This window comes from Hippocampus bargibanti, linkage group LG11 (genome assembly GCF_051943395.1).
Source record: "Hippocampus bargibanti isolate YZ-2025 linkage group LG11, ASM5194339v1, whole genome shotgun sequence".
NCBI lineage: Eukaryota > Metazoa > Chordata > Actinopteri > Syngnathiformes > Syngnathidae > Hippocampus > Hippocampus bargibanti.
In genome coordinates, this window is record NC_142744.1 from 5,860,321 (window position 1) to 5,887,733 (window position 27,413).

At 41.2% G+C, this 27,413-nt stretch overlaps 3 protein-coding genes across 4 annotated transcripts; 2 read left to right on the forward strand and 1 right to left on the reverse strand.

The window, feature by feature from the left end:
- The first annotated feature begins 330 nt into the window (after positions 1-330).
- Positions 331-5,373, forward strand: dnajb4 (DnaJ heat shock protein family (Hsp40) member B4). Its single transcript, XM_089008068.1, has 3 exons — positions 331-566; positions 1,983-2,575; positions 4,867-5,373. The coding sequence occupies exons 1-3, from the start codon at positions 356-358 to the stop codon at positions 5,095-5,097; spliced, it is 1,035 nt and encodes a 344-aa protein (XP_088864194.1). The 5' UTR covers positions 331-355; the 3' UTR covers positions 5,098-5,373.
- Positions 5,374-7,223: 1,850 nt separating this feature from the next.
- gipc2 (GIPC PDZ domain containing family, member 2) lies at positions 7,224-23,170 on the forward strand. 2 transcript variants are annotated; one of them, XM_089007944.1, is made up of 7 exons: positions 7,224-7,785; positions 16,397-16,582; positions 17,831-18,011; positions 19,029-19,141; positions 19,224-19,305; positions 20,235-20,386; positions 23,035-23,170. In XM_089007944.1, the coding sequence occupies exons 1-6, from the start codon at positions 7,489-7,491 to the stop codon at positions 20,384-20,386; spliced, it is 1,011 nt and encodes a 336-aa protein (XP_088864070.1). In that variant the 5' UTR covers positions 7,224-7,488; the 3' UTR covers positions 23,035-23,170. The 2 variants fall into 2 exon arrangements, with proteins under 2 accessions (XP_088864070.1, XP_088864069.1); XM_089007943.1 differs by lacking the exon at positions 23,035-23,170 and having other exon boundaries at positions 20,235-22,524.
- On the reverse strand, positions 22,569-27,179 carry txndc12 (thioredoxin domain containing 12 (endoplasmic reticulum)). Its single transcript, XM_089007945.1, has 7 exons — positions 26,977-27,179; positions 25,658-25,718; positions 25,410-25,462; positions 24,920-24,993; positions 24,773-24,842; positions 24,614-24,697; positions 22,569-23,151 (listed from the first exon to the last, which is right to left on the reverse strand). Exons 1-7 carry the CDS (start codon positions 27,074-27,076, stop codon positions 23,072-23,074), a joined length of 522 nt encoding a protein of 173 aa, XP_088864071.1. The 5' UTR covers positions 27,077-27,179; the 3' UTR covers positions 22,569-23,071.
- Positions 27,180-27,413: the final 234 nt, after the last annotated feature.

Sequence of the window (27,413 nt, forward strand, 5' to 3'; positions counted from 1 at the left end):
TAATCATGTTTTTGTATAAATGTTTTTTTTTTTATTATTTGAATTATGTCATAAATAAATTAACGTGTTTTTATCCACAACGCGGAAACGGAACTAACTGACTGTCAAGCGTGCATTTGATGTATTGTGGACGCCGCTGAGAGAGGGAGATGCAGGTCTATTTAAAGGGTCACCCGGCACCAAGCATAGAAGAGCAAGAATAACACAAACGATTTCACATCCTCCACGGGAGATGAATCACCCGCTCGGCGAACGCTAGTCTGGAGTAAATTCGTCTCGAATTCCCGGCGAACAGAAGCATTTTTTTCCGACTCTCCTGTTTTCACCACAAAGGCTGTGGACGAAGGAAACAAAAATGGGAAAAGATTACTATAAAACGCTTGGCATCAGTAAAGGAGCCACGGAAGAGGATATCAAGAAGGCATACAAAAAGCAAGCGTTGAAATGGCACCCAGACAAGAATAAATCTGCGGCAGCCGAGGAGAAATTCAAGGAGATCGCAGAAGCTTATGAGGTCCTTAGCGACCCCAAAAAAAGGGACATCTATGACCAGCATGGTGAAGAAGGTAACGGCATTTAAACGGTCAATCATCTGTCACGTTCGGTATCGTGACATGATGTACCCATACGCGGTTCAGTCAAAATATCATGATCCGTAGCTACCCATCCACACACGGATGTATAGATATAAGTAATAATCATCTTTAAAATTTAATATTTGTTGTAATGTGCTACATATTTTCTCTTACAGTACAACGTGTATATAAACCTAACTTAAAAACGAAAAAAATATGCCATGTATCACTTAGCTGGCATATTGTTATCTCTATATATTTTTCACTCTACAATAGGCCGTTGATACACAACATAAGAGTCAACTATTTATTATCTGTTTGTCTAAATAGAGCTAAGGTAAGATAAGAGTTTGTTTTCTCCCACGATTTTGTATCAAAATACATAGACAAAATATTATCGTGATGTATTATATTTTCCCTGTCATGGGACAGCTTTGATACACAAGTGTAAAATACTGTATAGACTAAATCAGCTGTTATACTAGGGTACGACAAAATGTTGATATCATGACATATTGTATTGATACACAAATGTCAAATCTTAATTGATTTGAACATGTCCCTAAATACTATGAACATTATAAAAAATAGTACGGACACATGGTGTGATGTATCATTTTTGTCATGGATGGAGATGGATGGATGGATTAGCTTTTATTTGTCTCGCTGTCAAGGTTTGCAGAGTGGTGATGGCGGGTGCGGATGCCCAAAAAGCAGGCAGGAGGGAGCAGGAGGTTCTTTGACAAATTGTATTAAAATAAAGGTCAGCAGGAACAAAATGTAAAACATCAAAATGATCTGATCAGAAAAAAAGTATCAAAAGAAAACCAAGTGTAAAAGTCCGCCAAGGTTAAACAAACACATGCACAGCATACAATGCATGCGATTGCAGACAAAGCATGCAACAAACAATGAACCGACACCGGATGGTCGTGCCGGGAGTCCTTTTAAGTGTCACTGATTAAAACGACCAGCACCTGCGAGGCTGCAGGCAGGGTTGACGTCGCTACCCGTTGGTCGCCAATCCGAACGTGGCAGTCCGCTACTGATCGGGACGACCAGCACCTGTGCAGGTGCAGGCGGGGCCGACAGCGCCACCCGTTGGTCGCCAACCAGATCACGACACTCGCAGTGGAGAAATTTACATTTCACAGCAGCAAAGTTATGGAAGGAAGAGAAAAGGAAAGGAAGAAGTAGAAAAACAAAATACAGGAGCTTCTGGAAAGGCAGCCACTCTCGTGACGCCATCTTGCACTTTCCATGTTACAATAACCGTAGACATGCATCAACTTTCCATCAGTTTTGACATGGAATGAACCAAGATGTCACTGTCTTTTTTCAATGTTTTCTTGAAAGATATTCCATTGAACAAAAATGAAAATGCAACCAATTTGGTATGTCCCTTAGGTCTTAAGGGAGGAAGCGGTCCCCCTGGCGACAGTCAAGGCAACACTTTTACATACACCTTTCACGGAGACCCCCACGCCACCTTTGCCACCTTTTTCGGAGGCTCCAATCCCTTTGAGATGTTCTTTGGCCGTAAAACGGGCAATGCTCGTGACGACGAGGATATGGAGGTGGATGGAAACGACCCTTTCGGCTCTTTCAGCAGCTTCAACCTCAACGGATTCCCTCGGGACGTGCATTCTGGCCCAGGCGGCCAGCATCAACAACAGCGATGCAAGCGGGACCCGGCCATCGTGCATGAGCTCAGGGTTTCCCTGGAGGAGGTCTTCCACGGCTGCACAAAACGGATGAAGATCTCTCGCAAGCGACTGAATCCGGATGGAAGGACCATGCGGACAGAAGACAAGATTCTCACCATCGAGATTAAACGAGGGTGGAAGGAAGGGACCAAGATTACATTCCCACGCGAAGGAGATGAGTCGCCCAACACCATCCCGGCGGACATTGTGTTTGTCATTAAGGACAAACCGCATCCGCACTTTAGACGCGAGGGGTCCAACATTGTGTATCCCGTCCGAGTCAGCTTGCGACAGGTGAGCGATTAATTAATCACCATCAATAATATCACCAATATGTGTCGGTTGCTCTTCACGGTACAGCATCAATACATAAGGCTCCACCATCAAATAGATGTAATTTAATATGAGACAAAATATAATTAATTTGACATTGGATTGGATTGGATTAGCCTTTATTAGTCTCACAGTGGAGAAATTTACATTTCACAGCAGCAAAGTGATGAAAGTAAGAAAGAGGACAGGAAAGGAAGAAGTAGAAAAACAAAATACAGGACCTGCTGTAAAGGCAGCCACTCTCGCGGCGCCATCTTGAAGTCAAAACAACAACTAAAATAATGTGACACAACACAAAAGAGACAGACAGTTATTCAATCTTAAGCATTTTCTGCACCCTCTTTGTTTTATGAAGCAGTTCTAGATGAAAGAGGATCGGATCAAAGCGTCCTTTTCACCAGTGGCTCAGGGACGTCATGGTGAAATACGCACGTCTGCTTCAAGCTAAATGTTAAAAGCAATCACAAAGCTGTAGCATCCATTGACAAAAACAGACTGTCTCACATCTACTGTCCCACGTAAACCCGCTTCAACTCCAAGCCGCGACAGGCTGTGAATCTGTTGCCCTATACAGGCATCGTCTCAGAGCTGTCCAGCGACGAAAGTCAAATAGCACTGACATTCCTCCCAAATCAAAAACAGTGCTGGCAATTTTTTATACATCATTTTCACCAACCATAATTAATTTCAATTTAGAGTTGAACAAAATAACTACACATTAAATCGATGGAATAGATGAAATAACTGGAGGTGTCGGGGAAAAAAATGTCATAAACGGGGCGTGGCAGAGCTAATCATAGCTGGATGTGCGGGAAAATGTCACTTTGGGAAACCAGGTGTGATTAAATGATGTTTAAATATTTGTTCAGACTACTTTGAATGAATCACAGTCAGAGAGAGAGAGAGAGAGAGAAAATGAGAGAGACAGAATGTCATATTTTTACATAGACTAGGAGGGATGGTAAAAATCAATTATGAGATCGTGCTCGCGGGTGGGCGGATGCGGGTGCAGGTGCGATTTGTTAATGTTGAGGGTGTACCTTTCGTACAGTAAGTGCAGCTGTACTATATTCATTCAGAAGAACTGGAAACAGAAAACTTAAAGGACAACCAACGCCCCCGGACAAGTTGTGTCCATAATTTGTAAAATGGCTTCAAATGACTTCTACTGAGCGTATTTTACAAAGATTCCACCGCATGTAGCTATATTTTACGTTTTAAGACTCGCGCTGAATATTCAGGAAGTCTTGTTTTTGAGTTGGAGACAATACCTACCGTGACGTCACGTCAGGAACGCCCCTGACCTAGAAAGCGTCACACAATGCATTATGGGTACTTTTTTTGGTGTGAAAACATCGTGTTGATGGCCAAATTAGAAGGAAAACACATAAATAACGCCATGGTGAATCGTTGTGTGTTGCACCAAGATTACTATTTGATACTAGTTGACACAAATTACCAGTAGACAAATCAGCCCATTTCCAACGTGGCATGGGCGCCATCTTGTGCATTTTCTGGGACACTACATTGGAGTCCTGACGCCTCAAAATGACACGGAAGGACTTCTTTAATCGATTGCAAACATTTATGCTTTCCTCTTCAGAACTATTTGAATCATATTTATAATTGGATGAGTAACAAGGAAGCATCTTCTCCGAATCTGAAGCCATACACAGCAAAAGGTCATCTGTACCATTTGGAGTCCAGGTTGTTTTTAATGGGGAGTGTGAAAGGGGCTTGTGTACAGGCACTATCCTGCCTATTTCAGACCATTTTTGGATGGACTTTCATGTCTCATGATAGAAAATAGACAGAATAGAAGTTATCATCTTTAAAAGTTTCAAGCTGTTGTATGCTTAGTTGGTCGAACACAAGGCTCGCAATGGAAGCAAAGAAAATCTGGGATCAATCTGAGGTGGACAGACACAGCCTGTTTAACTGTCATCTTCATGTAGGAGATCTGGCCTGAGACTAATTTACAACTTGGTAATCTCCTTCACAGGAAGTGCTCATTAGCCAGGTTACAAATCTGTCAGTTCATGGAAAGACAACCTATTAAAATGACTATGTTCTATTGGTTTATGGATGTTGGTGCTTGTAACATGGATGTCGGGGGGCGTCGGTCATGAATGTCTGCGTCCCCTGCCGGCAGTAACAAAACAATCTTCCTGTGTTCGTGCCTTTGTTCACAATGTCCAAACAAACATCTCTGATATCTTATCAACTCATTCATCCTCTCCTTTTCTCTGCAGTCGTTGTGCGGATGCTCAGTGACAGTGTCCACCATCGATGGGAACACATGCAACATGAAGATCACCGATGTGGTGAAGCCAGGCATGAGGAAAACAGTGGCAGGCCAGGGTCTGCCCTTACCCAAAAATCCAGAGCAGAGAGGAGACCTGGTGGTAGAGTTTGATGTGAACTTTCCAGAAACATTGCCCAGCAATGCGAAAGATGTTCTGAAGCGCCACCTACCCACTTAGAATGACCCAAAAGTGCCACGGGCCCCCGGATGAATGTGCAATTTCTATTCTTCACCTTTTTGCAGTTTTATTTCCCCTCAAAAATATCACGCATGTTGCCATGTGGATGGAAGACTGGACCTTTTATGTACATGGGCCTGCTTTCGAGTTTTCACACGCTTTCACCATAAATGTCCCGTGCTATGTGCCAAATGACAATATCCCCTTTTCATTTACATGTGACAAACATTTAGTCATTATTGTTGCTTGTGTTTGAAAATAAATATTTCCATATTAACCGAAGCATTTAGCTAGTGGTCCTATGTAAATTAAAGTTAGACGCGACATTGGAGTCCTGACGGCTCAAATTGATACGGAAGGACTTCTTTAATCGATTGCAAAAATGTATGCTTTCCTCTTCAGAACTATTTGAATCATATTCATAACTGGATTAGTAACAAGAAAGCATCTTCTCCGAATCTGACGCCATTGTTTTGATTCTCGAGCAAGGCAAGACGTCCTGGCGTGACGTCACGAACAAGGGGGTGGGACCTTCTGAAACTCACAATTTCCGAGGTCATTTTGAAGTAGTTTTGGGACACTTTTTATTGGTGTTTTGTATTTGAGTAAAAATATCAGCCTGCGTGTTTTGGGTATTTTAGATGCTATAAAACGTTTTTCTGATGTCAGTTAGGAAACAAAAAAAAATGGTATCGGTTGTCCTTTAAGTGTATGTTGAATTCGAGTTGCATAAGTCGTAGTTCTGGGGCCCAAATTGCTATTGTCTTCTTTTAAAATTTATTGTACCACGTTCTTAGTAAAGTAATTTCTCTCTCTCTCTCTCTCTCTCTCTCTCTCTCTCTCTCTCTCTCTCTCTCTCTCTCTCTCTCTCTCTCTCTCTCTCTCTCTCTCTCTCTCTCTCTCTCTCTCTCTCTCTCTCTCTCTCTCTCTCTCTCTCTCTCTCTCTTTAGAATTTACCATAACTAAGTGGCTCAAACTGACGATCCAGGACCAATCTTGGGTGCTCCTATATGAACTGATCACCCTTACATCTCAAACTAAAGTGTCCCAAAATGGCTAACTAAATTTAACTGAGAGCTAACCTGCTTTCAATTCTCAGCTGCTGCTTTTCGGCTGCCAACACTTTACATTACATGACATTTGTGCCCACCAGGGGACGCTACATCACTCATCACGACTGAAATTTAGGAGTGGGCCTTTTGAAGGGGGCGGGGGGATTCGTGAGTCTGGCTGGCCGAATTTGTTTTTAGCTCCAGCAGCTTTATCCCTCATCGTCCATAAGTATTGCAATAAATAAATAAATGAATAAATAAATAAATAATTAGAGTAATGTTCAAATGGGAAGATATAATAATAATAATAATAATAATAATAATAATAATAATCAGAATCAGAATCAGAATCATCTTTATTGCCAAGTATGTAGAACACACAAGGAATTTGTTTCCGGTAGAACACGCTGCACTAGTATCGTCGTCAAAAAAACTGCTAAGTGGCACTATACAGTTCCATTTTGGCTATTGTTGAAGAGTTCAAAGAGTTAATGGCTTGGGGGAAGAAGCTGTTTAAATGTCTGCTGGATTTGGTGCGCATGGATCGGTAGCGCCTGCCTGAGGGGAGTAGCTGGAAAAGGTGGTGGGCAGGGTGCGGAGGGTCCAGTAGGATTTTCCGCGCCCTTAATAATAATAATAAATGCATTTCATTTATAAGCGCCTTTCAAAACTCTCAAGGACACTTTAAAGTCATGTATTTTTTTGTGTGGGTGAGCAGTGGCAGCCATTCGCGCCAGCGTTCACTCTACCCCAGGGGTGTCAATGTCATTTTTTGCCGCGGGCCACATTGTAGTTATGGTTTCCTCTCGAGGGCTGTTATGAATTTGGGGAAATATTTACTTTCTGTTAGGAGCAGCTTTAGACTTACGTGATTTGTTTTTATAAAATAATTATTTATGATTTGGTACTGTTTACTGGAAATGTGATGAGATGCATTCAGGAAAATCTGTTATTTCCAGTGACAGCAGTAAGATAGCAGGTGTATCTAATGAAACCACCGCTTGGGTGCACAGGTGTATCAGCGCTGTCTCGGCTGCTCCCAATGCGCCTGCGCCCATCTAAGGAGCGCACAGAGGGGCTATTGTTAGCCAGGCAGCGCGCAGGTTGCCTCTGTCACACACTTGATCCGCGGCTACCTGTTGCTCGTTTTCCGCCGTCCGTCCCCGACAGAAGTCGGCGTTTCCCGGGACGCTGTGGTCAGGTGGCGACGGGAAAGTATCCCCGAAGCAAGGAGAAGTTCAGGAAGTTAAGGGCGACGGAAACACGGAAGTAAAAAAAGAAGATTTCAACAGGTTCAAATGTTGTAGCGGTTTAAACTAGCTAACCGAGACGTACAAAAATGCCGCTGGGACCGTTTAGGAAAAAAAAGTCGACCAAGGAGCACCTGGTGGACAACGAGGAAGTCGGCGGCGGCCACCACGCAAACTCGGCCGGTTCGCTGCTTGCAGGCGGCGGGCACAAGTCGGCGGTGAACGGCGGTGGTGGGTTGCCGCCGCCGCCTGCCAACCTGCGGCCCAAGCTGGTCTTCCACACGCAGTTGGCCCACGGGAGCCCCACCGGCAGGATCGAAGGCTTCTCGAACGTCAAGGAGCTGTACGCCAAGATTGCTGATGCCTTTAACATCAGCCCACCCGAAGTAAGAACACCCACCCACTCAGGGGACTTCACAAAGTCAGGGTTGTGAACAAAAATAAGGTTTCAAGCCGTTGAATGCCACTCTTTGCCGTTAAACTAAACATAAAACAAAGAGAATGGCACTTTGTTTTAAATAGGGTTCTATGTTGCCAAAAGAAGCAAACAAAAATATCTTAAATGGAAATTCTTATTGACTTACTAATAGTTAACAACAATTGTTGCTGTTATGCAACCATACATACGTTTCAGAAATCATAAATCGGGATATTTTCGTACTCGCGACTCTGTGACGCGTATTAAAATAATGTGTGTTACAAAAGTGTAAATTAGAATTAAATAAAACACAAAATGCTTTCATTGTTTATTTATATGTTTAATTTGTATAAAAATGTATCTTGTTTTTCACATTTTTTTTAGTTTCACCTTACAAATGGAACTGACTGTATTGTATCAATAGTTGCTGTATAAAATTACTTGTGGTCAAAATTGCGACCAAATCGTGAGACTTAGTAACTTGGATGTTGAAATGATTTGGCAAACACATAAATTTATAAAACAATAGATTTGTATGTGTGGGTGACTACTTTCAGTCTTCCATTAGAGAATGTCGCAATATGTGACAGCCACAGTGTCCAAAACAAAAGCTGTCCCCCGCCCCCCTCATTGTCTCGTCTTTTCAAAGTGTGAATGCACAGGCGGCTTCTACATCTATGCAAACTGGATGGGGAGATGTGAAGCTGAAAAAAAACTCGACCAGATTCTGTCTGGCACTTTAGCAAAAAGAGAAAGACAAGGCAGGTTTTTAATCCCATGGGTGCGATTTGTCTCATCGTACTTGTCTGGAACACTCGCGATGATGTTTGTATCTTTCTCTATATCAGTTTATACTTTTGTGGTTAACCTTTTCTTTCGATCAAAAGGTTTCTTCAGCCATCATCTGTCCTTTTTTTGAATGTGTCGGACGTTTTGCTCCTCATCCAAAAAGCTTCATCAGCGAACTAAAGTTGTGCTGGTAACTCTAGCCCTATATATTCCTATATTAATAGATTGTGCATACAACAGACATCTTAGGTCATTACCACGTGGGCTTAGTCATGCTGATGAGGCGATACCAGTGTTAATAGGGCAATCAGAGCCAAGCATAGAACATGAGAGGTAATCAGACAGAACAAAAGAGGTAATCAGATTATCTTTAGGAAGTAGTCCACTGCTCCCCCAACCTTAGAGCAGGGACCTATCAGAGCAGAGATCTGGCACCACCACCTCTGTCCAATAGGAATATTATAATATAATATACAGTAAAGTCTCATTATATCGATATTCTCGGGAGTCCGAAAAAATATCGATATAACCGGGACTATCGATATATCCGATCCTGCGCGCATGTAATTTTCTCCTTGCGTTCATGGAAATAGTATCGTAATAAGCGATACTATCGATATAACCTATATCGATATAACGAGAATTTACTGTATATATATAATAGGAATATACATAGGGCCAGAGGTACCGGCACAACTTTAGTTCGCTGACGAAGCTTTTCAGATGAGGAGTGAAACGCAAACAGACTTGATCTGTGCTGAAAACACAAACCAAAACAAGGGACAGAGATGCACTCACGTGTACCATCTGCCTCGCTTACATCATTGTCTCTCGACAATGTTTTAACCAACTGTGGACTGAGAATGCTATGACTAAAGAGCACGGGATGTGCTTCAATTAGCATTTGTGACTTAATAACTCAAAAGAGCCTGGTCCTCTGCCAGTTGCAACTCCGCTTTTCTTGTGTTTGGCAGACCTTAAAAAACGGATTTGTTCACAAAGATTTAATAAAATCAAATTATATGATCAAATCAATGACTCTACAAAGGAGTCCACTCACATACTGCAGTCATATGTTGGTGCTGGCTGGCAGTGGCAGGAAGTCCCCAATGTCCGGTTTTGTGGGCATTGCCTGAAATTTGTATAGATAACCTGTGCTTACTTTTACCCGGGGGAGCAGCTCTTCTTTGGGCCACCTCCTTCCGTAATTATGCGGTGGCTTTACCACACTGGTTCTCATTGGATTGCGTATGTGTATTTCATGTTTCTGAGGATACTGCTGTTGGTGTTCATTTACAGGACAACCGACACCTCCGTCCATAATTTGTAAAATCACTTCAAATGACTTCTACTGAGCGCATTTTACAAAGATTCCACAGCATAAAGCTATATTTTACGTTTTAAGACTCTCGCTGAATATTCAAGAAGTCTTGTTTTCGAGTTGATGACGATCCCCTAAGTGACGTCACATTTGGAACGCCCCTGACCGACAAAGCTTTTTTTTTCGTCTGAAAACACTGTGTTGATCGCGAAATTGGAATGAAAACTACATAAATAACGTGATGGTGAATCGTTGTGTGTCGCACCAAGACTACCAATTGCGGTAAAACGCATAAAGGTGTTAAGTTGACACAAATTCCCAGCAGACAAATCAGCCCATTTCCAACGAAGCATGTGCGCCATCTTGCACATTTTCTGGGACACTACATTGGAGTTCAGACGTCTCAAATTGATACGGAAGGACTTCTTTAATCGATTGCAAACATTTATGCTTTCCTCTTCAGAACTATTTGAATCATTTTCATAACTGGATGAGTAACAAGAAAGCATCTTCTCCGAATCTGAACTATCTGAAGCCATTGTTTTGATTCTCAAGCAGGGCAGTTTGTGACGGCGTATCCTGGCGTGACGTCACGAACAAGGGGGCGGGACTTTCTGAATCTCGCCATTTCTGAGCTCATTTTGTGGCAGTTTTGGGACACTTTAAGTCATTTTTATTGGTGTTTTGCATTTGACTAAAAATATCAACCTGCGTGTTTTGGGTATTTTAGATGCTATAAAATGTTTTTCTGATGTCAGGCAACAAAAAGATGGTGTCAGTTGTCCTTTAAATCCAATTTATTTTGCACAGGAGTGGGAGGAAATAACCTATACCGTCTGACTGGCAACTAAAATGGCAACCATGACTTTATGACATCATCTGGGTCCGCAGTCCAGCTATTGCTGGGGTGGGCACTCCTAGTCCTGGAGGGCCACCCTCCTGCTTGTTTTCCAAGTCTCCCTGTTACAACACACCTGATTCAAATGAGCGGGTTCAATGTAAGGTTTCTGCAGAGCTTGGTGATTATCTGATCATTTGAATGAGGTGTATTGTAACAGGGAGACTTGGAAAACATGCAGGAGGGTGGCCCTCCAGGACTAGGAGTAGCTGCTATTGGGTACAAAGTCTGTGCGAGTACGGGCGGTTGTGGACTTTGAGGCGCTGCCATCGTTTGTCTGCAATTGAAATATGCGGACCGCACAGCCGTGTTTACTTTGTGGTGTGGTGTGATGAATTTTCTAATCCAGCAGATTAAGTCCCGCGATCTCGTTTGTCGAAGGCGTCCGTGTGAGTGTAAATTACTGTATTTATTTGTACAGTATAGGTTGTTTTTTTATGGTTGTTGGGTCATCCCAAGGCAAGTGAGGTTGGGTCATCCACAAAACTGTCCTTTTGACCTTTAGGTGAAGTTAAGTTTTATCACCATTTTAACTCGTTCACTGCCAGATATGTGCAAATATGTGCCCACTTCAGTGCCAGGGTTTTTGTCATTGTCACTCGAATTCCAGGATCCACAAAATATTGTGTTTTAGGACTACATAAACATTTTATACTCTTTCATCAGAGAAATGAAAGAGTTAATTCCTAAATTTTTATATGCGTCTGGAGTTATATGAGCTTGAAATGAGGGTGGCTGGTATAGAGCGCTTTAACAAAAGCTGAAACTGGAACAAAGCGCTAACATGGCACAAAGAGAAATGCTGCCGCCCTGTGGAAAAGAAGAAAACATTGCCAGAGGTCATGGCCAGTACTTTATCGGCACCCAAGCATGAAACAACAATCATATTTTCAATTCCAAATAAATTTGTGAACGGCAGTGAATGAGTTAATCAGAGGTAGGTGCCTTTGTTGGGGGAATAGTGCAGTGTTTGAGCAAGATGACTCCGCATGATTCCGACTAGATCTTGATTTTACTCCCTGGTGCTTTGTACTATCTTTGTGACTGTTTTATTTCAGAATCAGAATGATCTTTATTGCCAAGTATGTAGAACACACAAGGAATTTGTTTCCGGTAGAACACACTGCACTAGTATCATCAAAAATGTTTTGTCAATGATAGCTGTCCATGTTATGTGCTTTGTTACAGCTTCAGCTGTTGTTAAAGCGCTACAGACATCAATCTGTATTGTGTTGTATTGTGTAAGATATTTATTCGTCACGGAATCTTGATCAGTGCTGTGTGAATTCTTAGTTTGCTTGCTCTGAGGGTCTTGTGCTAGGTCAAGCTTTAACGATGTGATCATCTCACTCCGATGTGATGCCACCATGGCTATCACGATCAAACGTCACACATTCACACCGTGAGGTTAATCATTGCACGGCCTTGATGCTGAAGACTGATTTCCTATTTTAAAGCAGTCACTGCCTAGCTCAGCGCTTTGTGTTGACCACTAAAAGCATGACATGACATGACATGACATGACATGAGACAAAGATGAACTCAAACCTGCATTTGTGTTTGTGTTGAAATATATATGTAAAGAGTGTGTAAGGCAAAAAGTGTGTATCCCAAAAATTAATTTCCCATAGGAAACCATTAAAATGAGAATAATCCGTTCCCAGATCCCCATAAAACATAATTTTCTATTTTCTAATTTTCCAAGCCTTAAAACCAAAGACAATTTGAAACTATTTCATAAGAATTCATGGATAAAATATCATTCACATTAGTCTTTGATTCAGATATTTTTAGGCCAGCAAAGAAGGCCATTCAGGCTTTGACGGCCCACCACTGGTTCAGTTTCATGAAATTATTATCCTGGTGACAGGCTGTTGTTTTGTTTTTTTGTCGAATACTATTTATTATACTGATGCTAATTTTAGGACACTAGGTCAAATCAAAATGGCGGTTCCCCTCATCCCCTGCACACATGAGCAGGTTTCATCCTTGTGTGCATGTCGGTTGTAGTTAACGACGTATATTAAGGCCCTTCATCCGAGGCCGTGGGAGGTGTGGTGAGTGGGAATGGCGACGTCGAAGCTTGCTCACGCCAGCCAACAGCACGAAGGGCACAGCGGGGAGGGGGAGTTGAGAGCTGCCTGGGGCGCCGAGAAGCTGCTTAAAGCCGCTAGAAGCCTTGGTAACGGGCTGTAGGCGGGCACTCGTGGACCTCCTGTTGAAGGCCTGTGAAAGGTGGGGGAGGGGAAAGATTTGGTGGCTTTCGAAAGAAAGTAGACCCTTACGTGTCGTCTTTTCCTCCCGCGGCCCCTTTTCTATTATCAAGCTCTTTTATTATGGGCTGGTTGCCCAGGGCAATGCCCGTTGGTGAATACACGCGTGTGTTTGTCCGTGTGAGCAGAGCTTGTTGGTAGGCAGCGAAAAACAAGGTGTGATTTGTCACAGTGAATAACCATGATTCACTCCCTTCTTGAATGCATTCTAGCTTTTATTTCCAGATACGGCGATACGTCATTTTGGGAACTTCATTGGTTCCCAGAAAGTGTGTGTAAGGCGAAAAGTTCGTCTGCCAAATATTTATGTCCCATAAAAAACATTAAAAATGAGAATAATCCCTTCCCAGATCCCCATAAAACACAATTTTCTACAAAATAAACCTGAAAACTTCACAAAATATACCTTATTTTATGAATAATAAATGTGCTATTGGATTGTAATTAAAGAAATAAACCGTACTGTGTTATAAAGTTGTTTTATTTACCTTTGTGATGGTTCTTGATGTGGTTGCTTCTTGATGATATCAGAGTGAAGTTGCCGTGCTTTCTCGGCGATAATACCCTCACTCACACAGTCCCCTGCTAGCTGCTTTTCATTAATCCAAATCAATGAAAGTTTTTCAACCTCTTCTTTTGCCTGAGACCGTTGCTTAGACAACACAGAAAGACCCTTAGCCACACATAGCAAAAGTCGACTTAGCATACTGGTACTGGGACGCTAAGTCACACAAACGCACACCTCGTTCGTGTTTTTTGATAATCTTCTTCTGCTCGACCGTAAAAAGTCAGTCAGATTTATTGTCAAATATGCTAATATGCATGACATACAGCACAGATGAAATTACTGTCCTCTCGGACCCAGCATTCAAGGCACTTATAATGACTTTAACAAACATAATAAACATGAAAACGCCAATTTGCCGGGAGAGGGGAGCCGCTGCGTGTTTCACGTGCCGTCATCTTGGGAAAAAAAAAAAAAAATAACAAATAAAATGACAACACAAAGACACAATTTTCTTTTGTGTCCCATTCGGCTTATCACTTGCCTGTGGTGGAGTCTTTTTCGGTCCCATAATAGCAAAAGTACTCCACTCGATAACAAACCACGTCTGCACTCAAAGAAAACTAGTCCGCCAGCCACCATTGCGCTGTGGTTTGGTTCATCCGCCGAAAACTAGTTCATATGCCAAGATTATATTCTCGCGAATTTAATGTTCGTCAAGTGAAAAGTTCGTAAGCTAAAGCGTTCGTAAGGCGAGGTATAATTGTATAATTAATCCGCTATTTAATCAACACAAACATATATTTACTTATACAGCTCATTACAGATACAGTGTGCTAGCTCTGGCCAGTATGCTCTTATCAACAGTTCAACAGTAGCCAAAATGGAACTGTATAGTGCCACTTAGCAGTTTTTTTTGACGACGATACTTCACAGCAGCAAAGTGATGAAAGCTTATACAGCTCATTACAGATACAGTGTGCTAGCTCTGGCCAGTATGCTCTTATCACTAGCGCTAGTGAAAAACGAATTTCGAGGTCTTCACTGGGCTGAAGTCCCATGGCAACGGCCATTGTCATGCTTTGTTTGGATATTAGACGTTTCCGGTGAAATGTTTACGGCACTTTTACCTTCCATCCAACTTTCGCGGTAACTTGCATCGTCGTCCCTGATGTTGTCCCCTGTGAATGTGGATACAACTTGGCTAAAAATGTGTGTTGTGCGTCAGGGAGTGCAACAAATTAACGAGAGCCGTCGGACCACTAGCTGGGTGTCTATCTGTTTAAAGTGCTGTGAAATCAGCTTAGTGCTTCTGCTGATCATACTGATGAGCCCTCTAAAGTGTGAAGGTCATTTGTCTTTTTTTCCTGTTTTTAAGACATACACACACACACTGATGACACTCGGGGCTGTCAGTGATTAACATGCCTTCTGGCTGTTGGATGATCCAAACTGACGGGATTGTCTACCGTATTTTTCTGTGTATAAGGCACACTCAAAAGTCTTGATTTTCTTCAAAAGATGACCCTGCACCTTGTACGCAAGTGCGCCTTATATGTGAAGCAATATTGAGTCACAATAGGTCTCGCAACTACTGTCAGCAGCCACTGACTCAATTTCCCCCCATATAAGAAGTTGTGCGTACCCCCAGCCTCTACTGTAGCGCCTTATAATGTGGTGTGCCTCATATTTGGAAAGGTTTTATATATTTACATATTATACTGTATGGTGATACCTTGGCTTACGAACTTAATTGGTTCCCAGACAAAGTGTGTATCCCAAAAATTAATTACCCATAGAAAACCATTAAAATGAGAATAATCCGTTCCCAGGTCCCCATAAAACATACATTTCCACTTTCAAATTTTTTAAGCCTTAAAACTACACAAAATATATCTTATTTTATGTATAATAAATGTGCTATGGTATTATAATTAAAGAAATAGATTGTACTGTGTAATAAAGTCGTTTTTATTTACCTTTGTGATGGTCGTTGATGGCTTGATGGAATTTAGTAGCCGATTTCATCAGCATTAAACACTTAATGAGGAACGTAACCTTCTTTCACCATCTTGAGGAATGATCCCTTGTACGTGCTTTCTCTGTGATAATTTTACCATGTTCCTCATCAATTGTGTTCGTTTTAGCTGGGTTGATAGCTTTTTGCATCAAATGTACAGATGGCTTGTGCGGGTTATTTGTGAAGCCTGATTGATGGGATATTTTAACCTTGCAGTCTACACTCTGCTTTTGAACTATCAAAGTTGAAACGAGTCCAAATTTCACTGTTTTCGATCCATTTTGTCACTCTCTGTCATCTGCCTGTCTCCTAAATGTTTAAACCACCTACCCTCACTGCTGCGTTCTTCACCAATCACGTGGCTTTAACCCAAGACTGGGGGCGGGGAATAGAGGACAAAAACAGTTGGCTGCCATTTTCTTGTTAGGAGAACGGGCTCGTTCACCAACGACACATCACTCATTGTGGCGCTCCGTGTGTATCCCGAAAAATAGTTTGTACGCCAAGGTAAAATTTTCTTAAATGTATCGTTTGTAAGACGAAACGTTCGTAAGCCTAGGGGTTCATAAACCGAGATATCATTGTATATGGAAAACATTTTTTCATTCATTGAAGGTGTGCCTTATATCTGGAAAAAGTAAGGTAAGTGAAAACACAGCACAGATTAATAATTACACACCAACATTGAATGTATGATTAATTGACATCACAGCAACAATACACCGGAAAATACTGTAACTTATGTTTTTATTTATTTATTTTTCATCACGCAGATCCTCTTTTGCACCCTCAACACACACAAAATCGACATGGACAAGCTGCTGGGTGGCCAGATTGGACTGGAGGACTTTATCTTCGCCCACGTCCGGGGCATCAAGAAGGAGGTGGAGGTGTTAAAGTCGGAGGACGCGCTGGGCCTTACCATCACCGACAACGGCGCAGGGTTTGCCTTTATCAAGGTAACCCTGCCCTTCATCGCCATAGAAAATGAGGAAATTTAACATTCATTTTTTTTAACTTGTCCGCCAATGTGCTCGTTGGGGTATTTTCTTTAAATTTGTTGCTGGTCCAAATTGTCATGCTTTCGCCTTGGCTGAGCTCCACTGTAGTTTTGTTATGTTGCCACTGTGTAATAAGCTTAGATGGTCTCAGTGTCTCAGACACACACACACACACATGCACACACACACACATTCCTGTTTCAATGGTTTTGTGACGTCCGGATAAGTCCAGATAAGGACCACCGTTGTTGATAAGTTTAGAGAAGAACTAGTGTTACATTTGAACACTAAATGTCACCCCATTTCCCACTTCAACTTTAAAAACAAAAAAATAAAAAGTGGACTTGAAACTGAAACAACAGCAGGAGTGAGGTTTCTGAATGGGCACATTCAAAGTCCTCGCCCCTGTAGTGAATTTGGTTATACTTTTTCCTCTCATTAACCCACACAGTGAGTAAAAAGTGTGTGTATCCGAGTGAAATGAAAATACACACCAAACAATCATTTTGGGTGAATTTGTGAGAACATCTCTGAAACTTTATAGACCCCCTAGAAGCCTTTAGAATGAAAAACTTGTGAGGACCGGCCAAAAGGTTCTCACTTGTCAAAAATGTCCTCACTACATATGTTATACGTAAAATGTTAGTGGTCCTCACAAGACTAGTCATACACACACGCACAGAGCTTGCTCACATTTGCCACCGTGCAAAGCCAAGACAGCATTGCATGGCTACAATGCGACATTATAAGTAAGCTATGAAGGCCTTGAAAAAGTGGTGACTGTAATTTTTAGGGGGTGCGGCTTATACTTCGGTGCACTTTATACACCGGAAAATACGTTAACTTTTTTTTTCAAGCATCAAAAGTATTTAAGACAGACGTCTGAGCACTTGATAGTAAAGTTGGCATTAGTACGGTTTAAAGATTATAAAGTAGGCCAGGAGATATTTTGGAGGCGGGCATTATGGACAAAAATATTGGGACACTTGACCATTTCACACGTCTTGGGAGAGTCCCCGGTCTTCTTTTGACGCGGCTCTGAAGAGCAATAAAAAAAATCCGGCAGTGAATGAGTTAATGCACTTCATGTTTTTTTTTCCTTACAGCTCGTTTCTTACTGCTTATTAAATACATAATCTTTCAAGGCTGTTTGTTTGTGTCTCTATTTATGTAATCAAATGCTTTTCTATGTGTGTCGGTTGGAAGCGCATCAAAGAGGGCAGCGTGGTTGACAAGGTGAAGGTGATCTGCGTGGGCGACCACATCGAGCGCATTAATGGCCGCAACATTGTGGGCACGCGCCACTACGAAGTAGCCCGCATGCTCAAGGAGCTGCCCAAAAACGAGACCTTCACCCTCAAGTTGGTGGAGCCAATGAAGGCCTTTGGTGAGCCAAACACAAAGACACATATGATATACAATTTCTGCTCTATGATCCTTGGGAGTGTTTAGATTTTTCATGAGTGTGTTTGGATTGGATTGGATTAGCCTTTATTATTCTCACAGTGGGGAAATTTACATTTCACAGCAGCAAAGTTATAGAAGGAAGAGGAAAGGAAAGGAAGATGTAGAAAAACGAAATACAGGAGCTGCTGGTAATAATAATAATAATAATAATAATAATAATAATAATACATTTGATTTATAAGCGCCTTTCAAAACTCTCAAGGACATTTTACAGTCACAGGATATTTTTTTTTTTGCGGGTGAGCAGCGGCAGCCACACGCGCCACCATTCACTCAACCCAAATAGATAGCAAGGTAGCTAGCTAGCTAGCGAATAGATAGCTAATAGCTAGCTAACCATATTAATTGCGAATTAATAATAATAATAATACATTTAATTTCTAAGCGCCTTTCAAAACTCTCAAGGACACCATATTGGAAGCTAACTATATAGCTGGATACCTAGGTAGATAGCTACTCAACCATACAGCTAGGCAGCCACTCTCGCGGCGCCATCTTGAAGTCAAATGAACAAAAAAACTAAATAACAAATAATATGACAACACAAGACACAGTCATTCAATCTTAAGCACATTCTGCCCCCTTTTTTGTTGTATGAAGCAGTTCTAGATGTAAGAGGAGAGAATCAAAGCCTCCTTTTTACCAGTGGATCCGGGGCGTCATGGTGGAATGTGCACGTCTGCTGCAAGCTAAATGTTGAAAGCAAACACGAAGCTGTAGCATCCATTGGCGAAAAGAGACAGTCTCACATCTCCTGTCCTATGTAAATCCACTTCAATTCCAAGCCGCGACAGTTCCCTTTCCCATTCGATAAATCTGCAACGGTGGTCCTCCTTTTTTCTCTCTCTTCAAATGAATGGTGTTTGCACAAAGGCACAACTAGCTAATTTAACCACAGTAGGTAAAGGTAAAATCTCAAATCTTTGTTCACTGGCAGAAATGTTGGAGCCAAGGTCCAAAGGCGCCAAGCCCAGCAGTGACAACAAAATTGGAAACGGCAAAGGAACGCTTCGCCTTCGCTCCAAGGGACCGGCGACACTGGAGGATGAGGCAAAAGCTGTCACTCATCAATATACTAGAAAAAAAAAAGATTAAAAGTGTGTTAAACACTTGAGTTGTTTGCCTTGTCCAGCCGACAGAATTTGAAGAGAAAGCAGTGAAAAAGGTGGATGACCTGCTGGAGAGCTACATGGGCATCAGAGACACGGAACTTGGTGAGTGTCCACGTCCACAATCCACCTCGCAGAATACACAACATTGCATCACAATACATTCAATTGGAACAGCAATAGCTTAATAATGGTAATATATTTCATTTAAAAGCGCCTTTCAAAACTCTCAAGGTCACTTTACAGTCACAGGATAAGTTTTTTTTAATCTGTGGGTGAGCAGCGGCTGCCACACGCGCCCGCGTTCACTCAACCTGGAAGTAACTCAAATAGATAGAAAGCTAGCTACCTACCTAATAGATAGCTAATAATAATAATAATGCATTGTATCGATGAAGGTTTCTTCAGCCGTCATCTTTTGTACAGATGACGGCTGAAGAAACCTTCTCATCGATGGACCACTCCTGTACGACTGAGAGCTTACACAGACCTAATGCATTGTATGTAGTTTCAAAACTCTCAAGGACATAGCTAATAGATAGCTAGATAATTATATAACTAATAGATAGCTAGCTAGATAGCAAATAGCTTGCTAGGTTGCTTGCTAGATAGCTCGCTAGGCAGCTTGCTGGGTAGCTTGCTACATTGCTAGCTTGCTAGGTAGCTAGCTAGATAGCTTGTAGGTAGCCAGCTAGATAGCTTGTAGGTAGCCAGCTAGATAGCCTGCTAGGTAGCGTGCTATATAAATAAAAAGAAGTGGAGAGAGGAAAAAAGAAATAAGAATAAATTAAAGAGAAAATGACAAAAAAGCTACATTGGATAAAAGAAAGTTGAGTCAAAGAGCAAAAAAAGAACATTTTAACAGTGCGCCAGTGTATTGTTTTTTTTTTGTTGATTAAAATAGATTGCACTAAAATTCAAGAAAAAAGTAACCTGTAAAAAATTATTGAATGTTAAAAACAATTCTAAAAAATTACATGCAAAATTCTTTGAAAACAAGCAATACAAGCCAAAAAAATGGAATTTGCATCCAGCGGCTACCATGGTGGAGGTGGGCCGTGACAAGAAGAACCCCGACGAGTTCGCCATGGCGCTGGACGAGACCCTCGGCGACTTCGCCTTTCCGGACGAGTTTGTCTTCGACGTGTGGGGGGCAATCGGAGATGCCAAGCAAGGAAGGTTCTAGGTTGACAATCACCCTTCTAGCAAGCACCTGAAAACACACACACACACACACACACAGCAAGTCTTGTGGTGGCTTGATGATGCTTTGGCGAAGTTCATGAGACACTTCTCCTGCCTGAACATTTAACACTTTATAGCTCTGTCATTTTAATTTTTTTAATAGTTTTTTAAGGTATGCATATACAGCAGGGGCATATATTTGACAGGGGCTGGGCCATGAGCATTTGGAGGGATTGTTTGGGCCGTATATACTAAAGCATTAAAGGACAACCGACGTCTCCAGACAAGTTGTGTCCATAATTTGTAAAATGGCTTCAAATGACTTCTACTGAGCGTATTTTACAAAGATTCCACCGCATATAGCTATATTTTACGTTTTATGACTCGCGCTGAATATTCCGGAAGTCTTGTTTTTGAGTTGGTGACGAGTCCTCACGTTACGTCACTGAAGGAATGCCCCTGACCAAAAAAAGGACACATTGTAGCAATCCTTCCATCACGTCAATGCATTTTGTACTGTACTTGTTTGGTCTGAAAACTTCGTGTTGCACCAAAAAGAGGCAGAAGAGGGCGACAAAGCTCACTGTAAGGAATTAATCAGCCTGTGGAAACGGGCTGATTAATTCCTTAGACGGAGCTCTGTCGCCATTTTCTGCCTCTTTTTTAGTGCGACATTTCCCCCCCTATTGCCTCAAAATGGCACGGAATAAATTCTTTAATCGTTTGCAAACATGTATGCTTTCCTCTTCAGAACTATTTGAATCATATTCATAACTGGATGAGTAACAAGAAAGCATATTCTCCGAATCTGAAGCCATTGTTTTGATTCTCCAGCAAGGCAAGACGTCTTGTGGTGACACCACGAACAAGGGGGCGGGACCTTCTGAAACTGGCCACTTCCAGGTTCATTTTTTTGCAGATTTTGGACACTTTAAGTCATTTTTATTGGTGTTTTGCATTTGACTAAAAATATCATACTGTGTGTTTTGGATATTTTAGATGCTATAAAACGTTTTTCTGATGGCAGTTAGGAAACAAAAAAGTGATGTCGGTTGTCCTTTAAATGTAGTGTGTGCAAACCTCATAGCACAGTAAGAATACTACAACTCAATTTATTATCTGTCTTTCAAATGTGAAAAATAGACCTTATCAGTTCATAAATTTATCTCAAGGAATATGCAAGATATGGCATTTGCATACTATTTCGCAGATACTGGGAGGAGGAAATGGAAATAGATTAAAATAATGTACGCACTGTGATTTATCACGATTGCATCTGTTTTTAATAAGTTTCACTTGAAAGTGCAAAGTTAAAGAAATCAACATTGAAAAATGAAATCACTTTCAACATTCAAAACATTATTACACAACAAAGTGTGTAGACCAAGGACGTCTTGCCTTGCTCTAGAATCAAAACAATGGTTTCAGATTCGGAGAAGATGCTTTCTTGTTACTCATCCAGTTATGAATATGATTCAAATAGTTCTGAAGAGGAAAGCATACATGTTTGCAATCGATTAAATAATTTATTCAGTGTCATTTTGAGACGTCTGGACTCCAATGTAGCGTCCCAGAAAATGCACAAGATGGCGCCCAAGCTCTTTTGGAAATGGGCTGATTTGTCGGCTGGGAATTTGTGTCAACTAGTATCAAATAGTAGTCTTGGTGCAACACACAACGATTCACCACCTCGTTATTTGTTTTTTTTTGTTCAAATTTCACCATCAACACGGATCAACACGAAGTTTTCAGACCAAACAAAGTACCCAAAATGCATTGTGTGTCGCTTTCTCAGTCAGGGGCGTTCCAGACGTGACGTCACGGCAGGCATCGTCACCAACTCGAAAACAAGACTCCCTGAATATTCAGCGCGAGTCTTAAAATGTAAAATGTAGCTATATGCCGTGTAATCTTTGTAAAAATACGCTCCGTAGAAGTCATTTGAAGTGATTTGACAAATTACAGACACAACTTGTCTGGAGGTGTCAGTTGTCCTTTAAAAGAATTTTTAAAAAAATCATCTAATTCAAAATACAGCAGATGAATCACATAGCATCATCATTTACAAAATATGTGTTTCTGCGGACACAAAAAGAAAGGGAATCACTACAGTTGGACAATAAAATTATTTTCAACGTTTCTGCTGTGTATGTGACTACAGGATAAAATGACTACACACAACATTCACTACAACAAACTTTTATTTTAATACTGGGTATAAAATGAAGGGAAAAAAGAAAAATATGTGTGCAAAAGTAAATTCACATGTTTGCGAAAACCATCTTTGGAAGTACAGTATGAGATGTTTGCAACTTAGCAGGTACAAGTAGTCGTGGCATTTCAGATTCTTGCATCTAGTGTAGAATATGGTTTCCCAATACACATTGCACATTAATTAATTAACTAACAGAATATGATTATGTGCCAAGTTCATTAAACCTTTAAAAAAAAAAAAATCTTACAGCGATTTGAAAATTAGCGACTCGATAAAAATTGACCGCCGCTGACCCGTTTCAGAGCCTCAGTATGTGGAAACCCCTAGAAAGTTGTGGGGGCAATTTGGCACTTGATTGAGTCTACATCCAAGACAGTACAGTATACGATTATCTTATAAGTAGTGTTGGTGAAAATGTGAGTGTCTTGTTTTAGATGACCGAGCCCTTTGGGAGCTTGGACACAAGCTTCCTCACAGCTCATCTCCGGTGTGGCTGACCATGAAGGCGTCGCCCGTCAGCTTCTCCTGTGCCTCCTTCATTCCCGACAGCACTACAAACGTGAATTAAGAAAATATCATACAATACAATACATATAGCGCTTTAACTACAGCTGAAGCTGTAACAAAGTGCTTAATTAACATTCCCCTTGAGTGAGTGTGTATGGTGGGTGGAAAATACTCTATTGAAGAAACAACCACATGACAAGTATATTCGCTGGACACTGTAAACAAAGGCTCGAACACAGGAAGATTGTCTTTTACTGCCGGCAGGGGACGTAGCCATTCACGACCGACGCCCAACTTCTGCAGCCCTGTGCCAAGCTATTTATTGAGTACAGTGATACCTCGGTTTACGAACCCCTTGGATTACGAACTTTTCAATTTACGAACGTTAAATTTATGAAACTTTACCTTGGCATACAAACTTTTTTTCGTACACGGAGCTGCTTCAATAAGTGATGTGTCGTTCGCGAACGAGGCCGTTCTTCTAACAACAAAATGGCAGCCGACTGTTTTTGTCCTCTATTCCCCGCCCCCAGTCTTCGGTTAAAGCCATGTGATTGGTCAAGAACGCAGCAGTGATGGGGTGTGGTTTAAACATTAAAGAGACAGGCAGACGAAAGTGAGAGTTTCAACTTTGATAGTTCAAAGGCAGAGTGTAGACTGCAAGGTTAAAATATCCCATCAATCAGGCTCCACAAGCCATCGACGACCATCACAAAGGTAAACAAAACGACTTTATTATACAGTAGAGTTCATTTCTTTAATTGTAAGACCATAGCACATTTATTATACACAAAATAAGGTATATTTTGTGTAGTTGTAAGGCTTAGAAAATTAGAAAGTAGAAAATTATGTTTTAACTGGGTCCTGGGAACGGATTATTCTCATTTTAATAGTTTCCTATGGGAAATTATTTTTTGGGATACACACTTTTCGCCTTACACACTCTGTCTGGGAACCAATTAAGTTCGTAACTAAGGTATCACTATGTGCAAATTTAAGTGATACATTAGCAAAACATAGTCTTCTTGATTTGAATACCAAGCACCAACATCCATAAAACAACAGAACGTAGACATTTTAATAGGTTGTCTTTTCCACTAACTGATAGATTTGTAACCTGGCTAATGAGCTCTTCCTGTGAAGGAGTTTACCAAATCCTAAATCATGTCCAAGGCCAGATCTCCTACATGAAGATGACATTCACCTCAGATTGACCCCAGGTTTTCTGTGCTTCCATTATGGGCCTTGTGTTCAGCAGCCAACTAACCATGAAACTTTTAAATATGATAACTTGTACTTTGTCTATTCTCGAGCAATATATTTACAAGTACATTTGGCTAAGATTTTTTTTCTTCAGTGATTTTGACATTTTTGTATGGTCCTGTTCCATAAAGTTATCTTGTAAAATAAATGCCTTCTTGGCTCAGTGGGTGGGTAACACTCCCATGTTCTGTGATAATAACCCAGGCATAAATCAAAATGAATTCCTATCAAGTCTTTAGTTACCTTGTTCTGCGCTGCTGTAAAAATACTTGTAGTTGGGATTCCCGCCTTTGTTGGTGATTTCAGGATGGACTTTACCACTGGGATCTGCAAAAACAGTGATTATTTATGGATCAATTGGTAATAAACAAACCGGGAACATTACGAACGCCATTGGTGTACCGAGGAAGAGTATACGTGGGATGTAACCTCCGTCTGGACTGAAGGCCTCATCCTTTGGCTCCTCCTCATCCTTTAGCGAACAAAAGACGAGGGTAAGATCGATGACAACTTCACTTCTGGTGGAATATTTACTGATGGGTTCCTTGCCTCCAGGTTGACCATCACAAAGTTGTGGGCGAGTTCTGAGATCTCTTTGGACTCGGCAAATTTAGGCTTAAGAGCTGGAAAGAGCCGAAATGGAATGGCTTAGCCCAGGGGTGTCAAAGTCATTTTTTGCCGCGGGCCACATTGTAGTTATGGTTTCCTCTCGAGGGCCGTTATGAATTTGGGGAACCCATTAGGATGTTTAAATCCCTTCAAATATTACATATAGAGCACACAGCAAATTAAGGAATAACTCGTTTTCAAATCTGAAGTCAAGAATAATGACTTTTATTGTGGTTGACATCCAAAAATATGAAATTTTGGCTCAGATTTTAGCAATCATCATGGAATTTAACAAGTTTGATTTGCTTTCGCGGGCCGAAAAAAATGATGTGGAGGGCCGGATTTGACCCGCGGGCCTTGACTTTGACACCTGTGGCTTAGCCTATGCTAACATCACCAGTGTGCTGTGTTTGTGTCATTCACTATTTACCTTTACAGGCTCCGCACCAGGTCTTGTGAATGATGACCATGAGGGGCAGACCACTGGTAAGACATAAATGCATCACAACGTCAAAAACTCCGTTTCCCCATAAATGAAAACATGTTTTTTGTCACATTTTAAATTAAGTGAAACTGTAAAAGTGAAAAATATAGGTGACATGTTACAAACACATTTTTGTTGTATGCAAATTGCTATGCTACCCATCGTTGTCTAATAACAAAGCCCAGCCAACTTGCCTGGCTGCCGCCTCGTTTTTGCCATCTTCTAGCGTCCTCCAGTGGATGCTGTCCCCAAAACCTGCAAAGGTGAGAGTCACTTAAAGGACAACCGACGCCTCCGTACAAGTTGTGTCCATAATTTGTAAAATCACTTCAAATGACTTCTACTGAGCGTATTTTACAAAGATTCCATCGCATATCGCTATATTTTACGTTTTAAGACTCGCGCTGAATATTCCGGAAGTCTTGTTTTTGAGTTGGTGACGAGTCGTCACGGCACTGAAGGAATGCCCCTGAAAAGGACATACTGTCACAGTCTTTTTATTACCTCAATGCATTTTGCGGTACTTTGTTTGGTCTGAAAACATCGTGTTGATGGTGAAATTAGAAGGAAAACACATAAATAACGCGATGGTAAATCCTTGTGTGTTGCACCGAGCATCTATTTGATATTCGCTGACAAAAATTGTAAGGAATTAATCAGCCCGTTTCCACGGAGCTTTGTCGCCATCTTCTGCCTCTTTTGGGTGCTACATTCCCCCTCCAGATACCTCAAAATGACACTGAATAAATTATTTAATCGATTGCAAACATGTATGCTTTCCTCTTCAGAACTATTTGAATCATATTCATAACTGGATGAGAAACAAGAAAGCATCTTCTCCGAATCTGAAGCCATTGTTTTGATTCTCGAGCAAGGCAAAACGTCTTGACGTGACACCACGAACAAGGGGGCGGGACCTTCTGAAACTGGCCACTTCCGGCTTCAATTTGAAGTAGTTTTTAGACACTTTAAGTCATTTTATTGGTGTTTTGCATTTGACTAAAAATATCAGCCTGCGTGTTTTGGGTATTTTAGATACTATGAAACATTTTTCTGATGATTAGGAAACCAAAAAAATGGTGTCGGTTGTCCTTTAAAGGATGTCGCTTTCACGCAGTTTGAACCCATTACTCAGACCAATGGTCGGGGGCTCTGTGTAAAAAAAATACCGAACAAATAATAGGGGGTGGGGGACGCGTCGGATATCATAAAACGTACAAAACACAAGCAAACGAGTTTAAATCAGAGAAGTCAATCTTACATAATTACACTACAAATTAAAAAGCACGCGGAAATGATTGACCTTTAACTTGGGATATTCTACTAGTCGTTTTAATTGGATGTTTCCAATATAACGTGAAACTTCGGAAGGGTAAAAACGGTTACCGGGATATCCTGATTCCGTTAATTATATGACATTTGAAATGTCAGCGGGTGTTAATAAATTAGAAAGAAATACCATTGCGTATGAGTGGCGGACAAGCTAACAAACATGCTTAACTTCGATACCTACCTTTGCCGTTCGAGGCGTCGGCCATATGTTGAAAACAAGACAAAGACAACAAAACGTACAAAGTTGTGAATAGAACGGTGTTAAATATAAAAGTCCGCATCTTTTTTTTGTTTGTTTGCTGTTTTTTAAGGTAACACCGGCGCCGAAGTATAAACAAACACTTATAGTAGCACCGCGCAAAAACCCGGATGTCCCAACGATTGAGTTCAAAATAAATGTGTAAACGTAATTTTCTCGCTCCCAATGATTTCGTTTTATTGGATTGATTATGAATCTATTATAAAACCAAAAACTAATATTACACATTAAATACAACCCAGCAGAATAAAGACAACATATGAATAGTCAAATAATTTATTTTATTTGCCTTGGGCTTTGGTGCTGTGACTTTTACCCGACCGCGTGTTCCGGTGCGCTGCTCCTTATTGTCAAGTTAC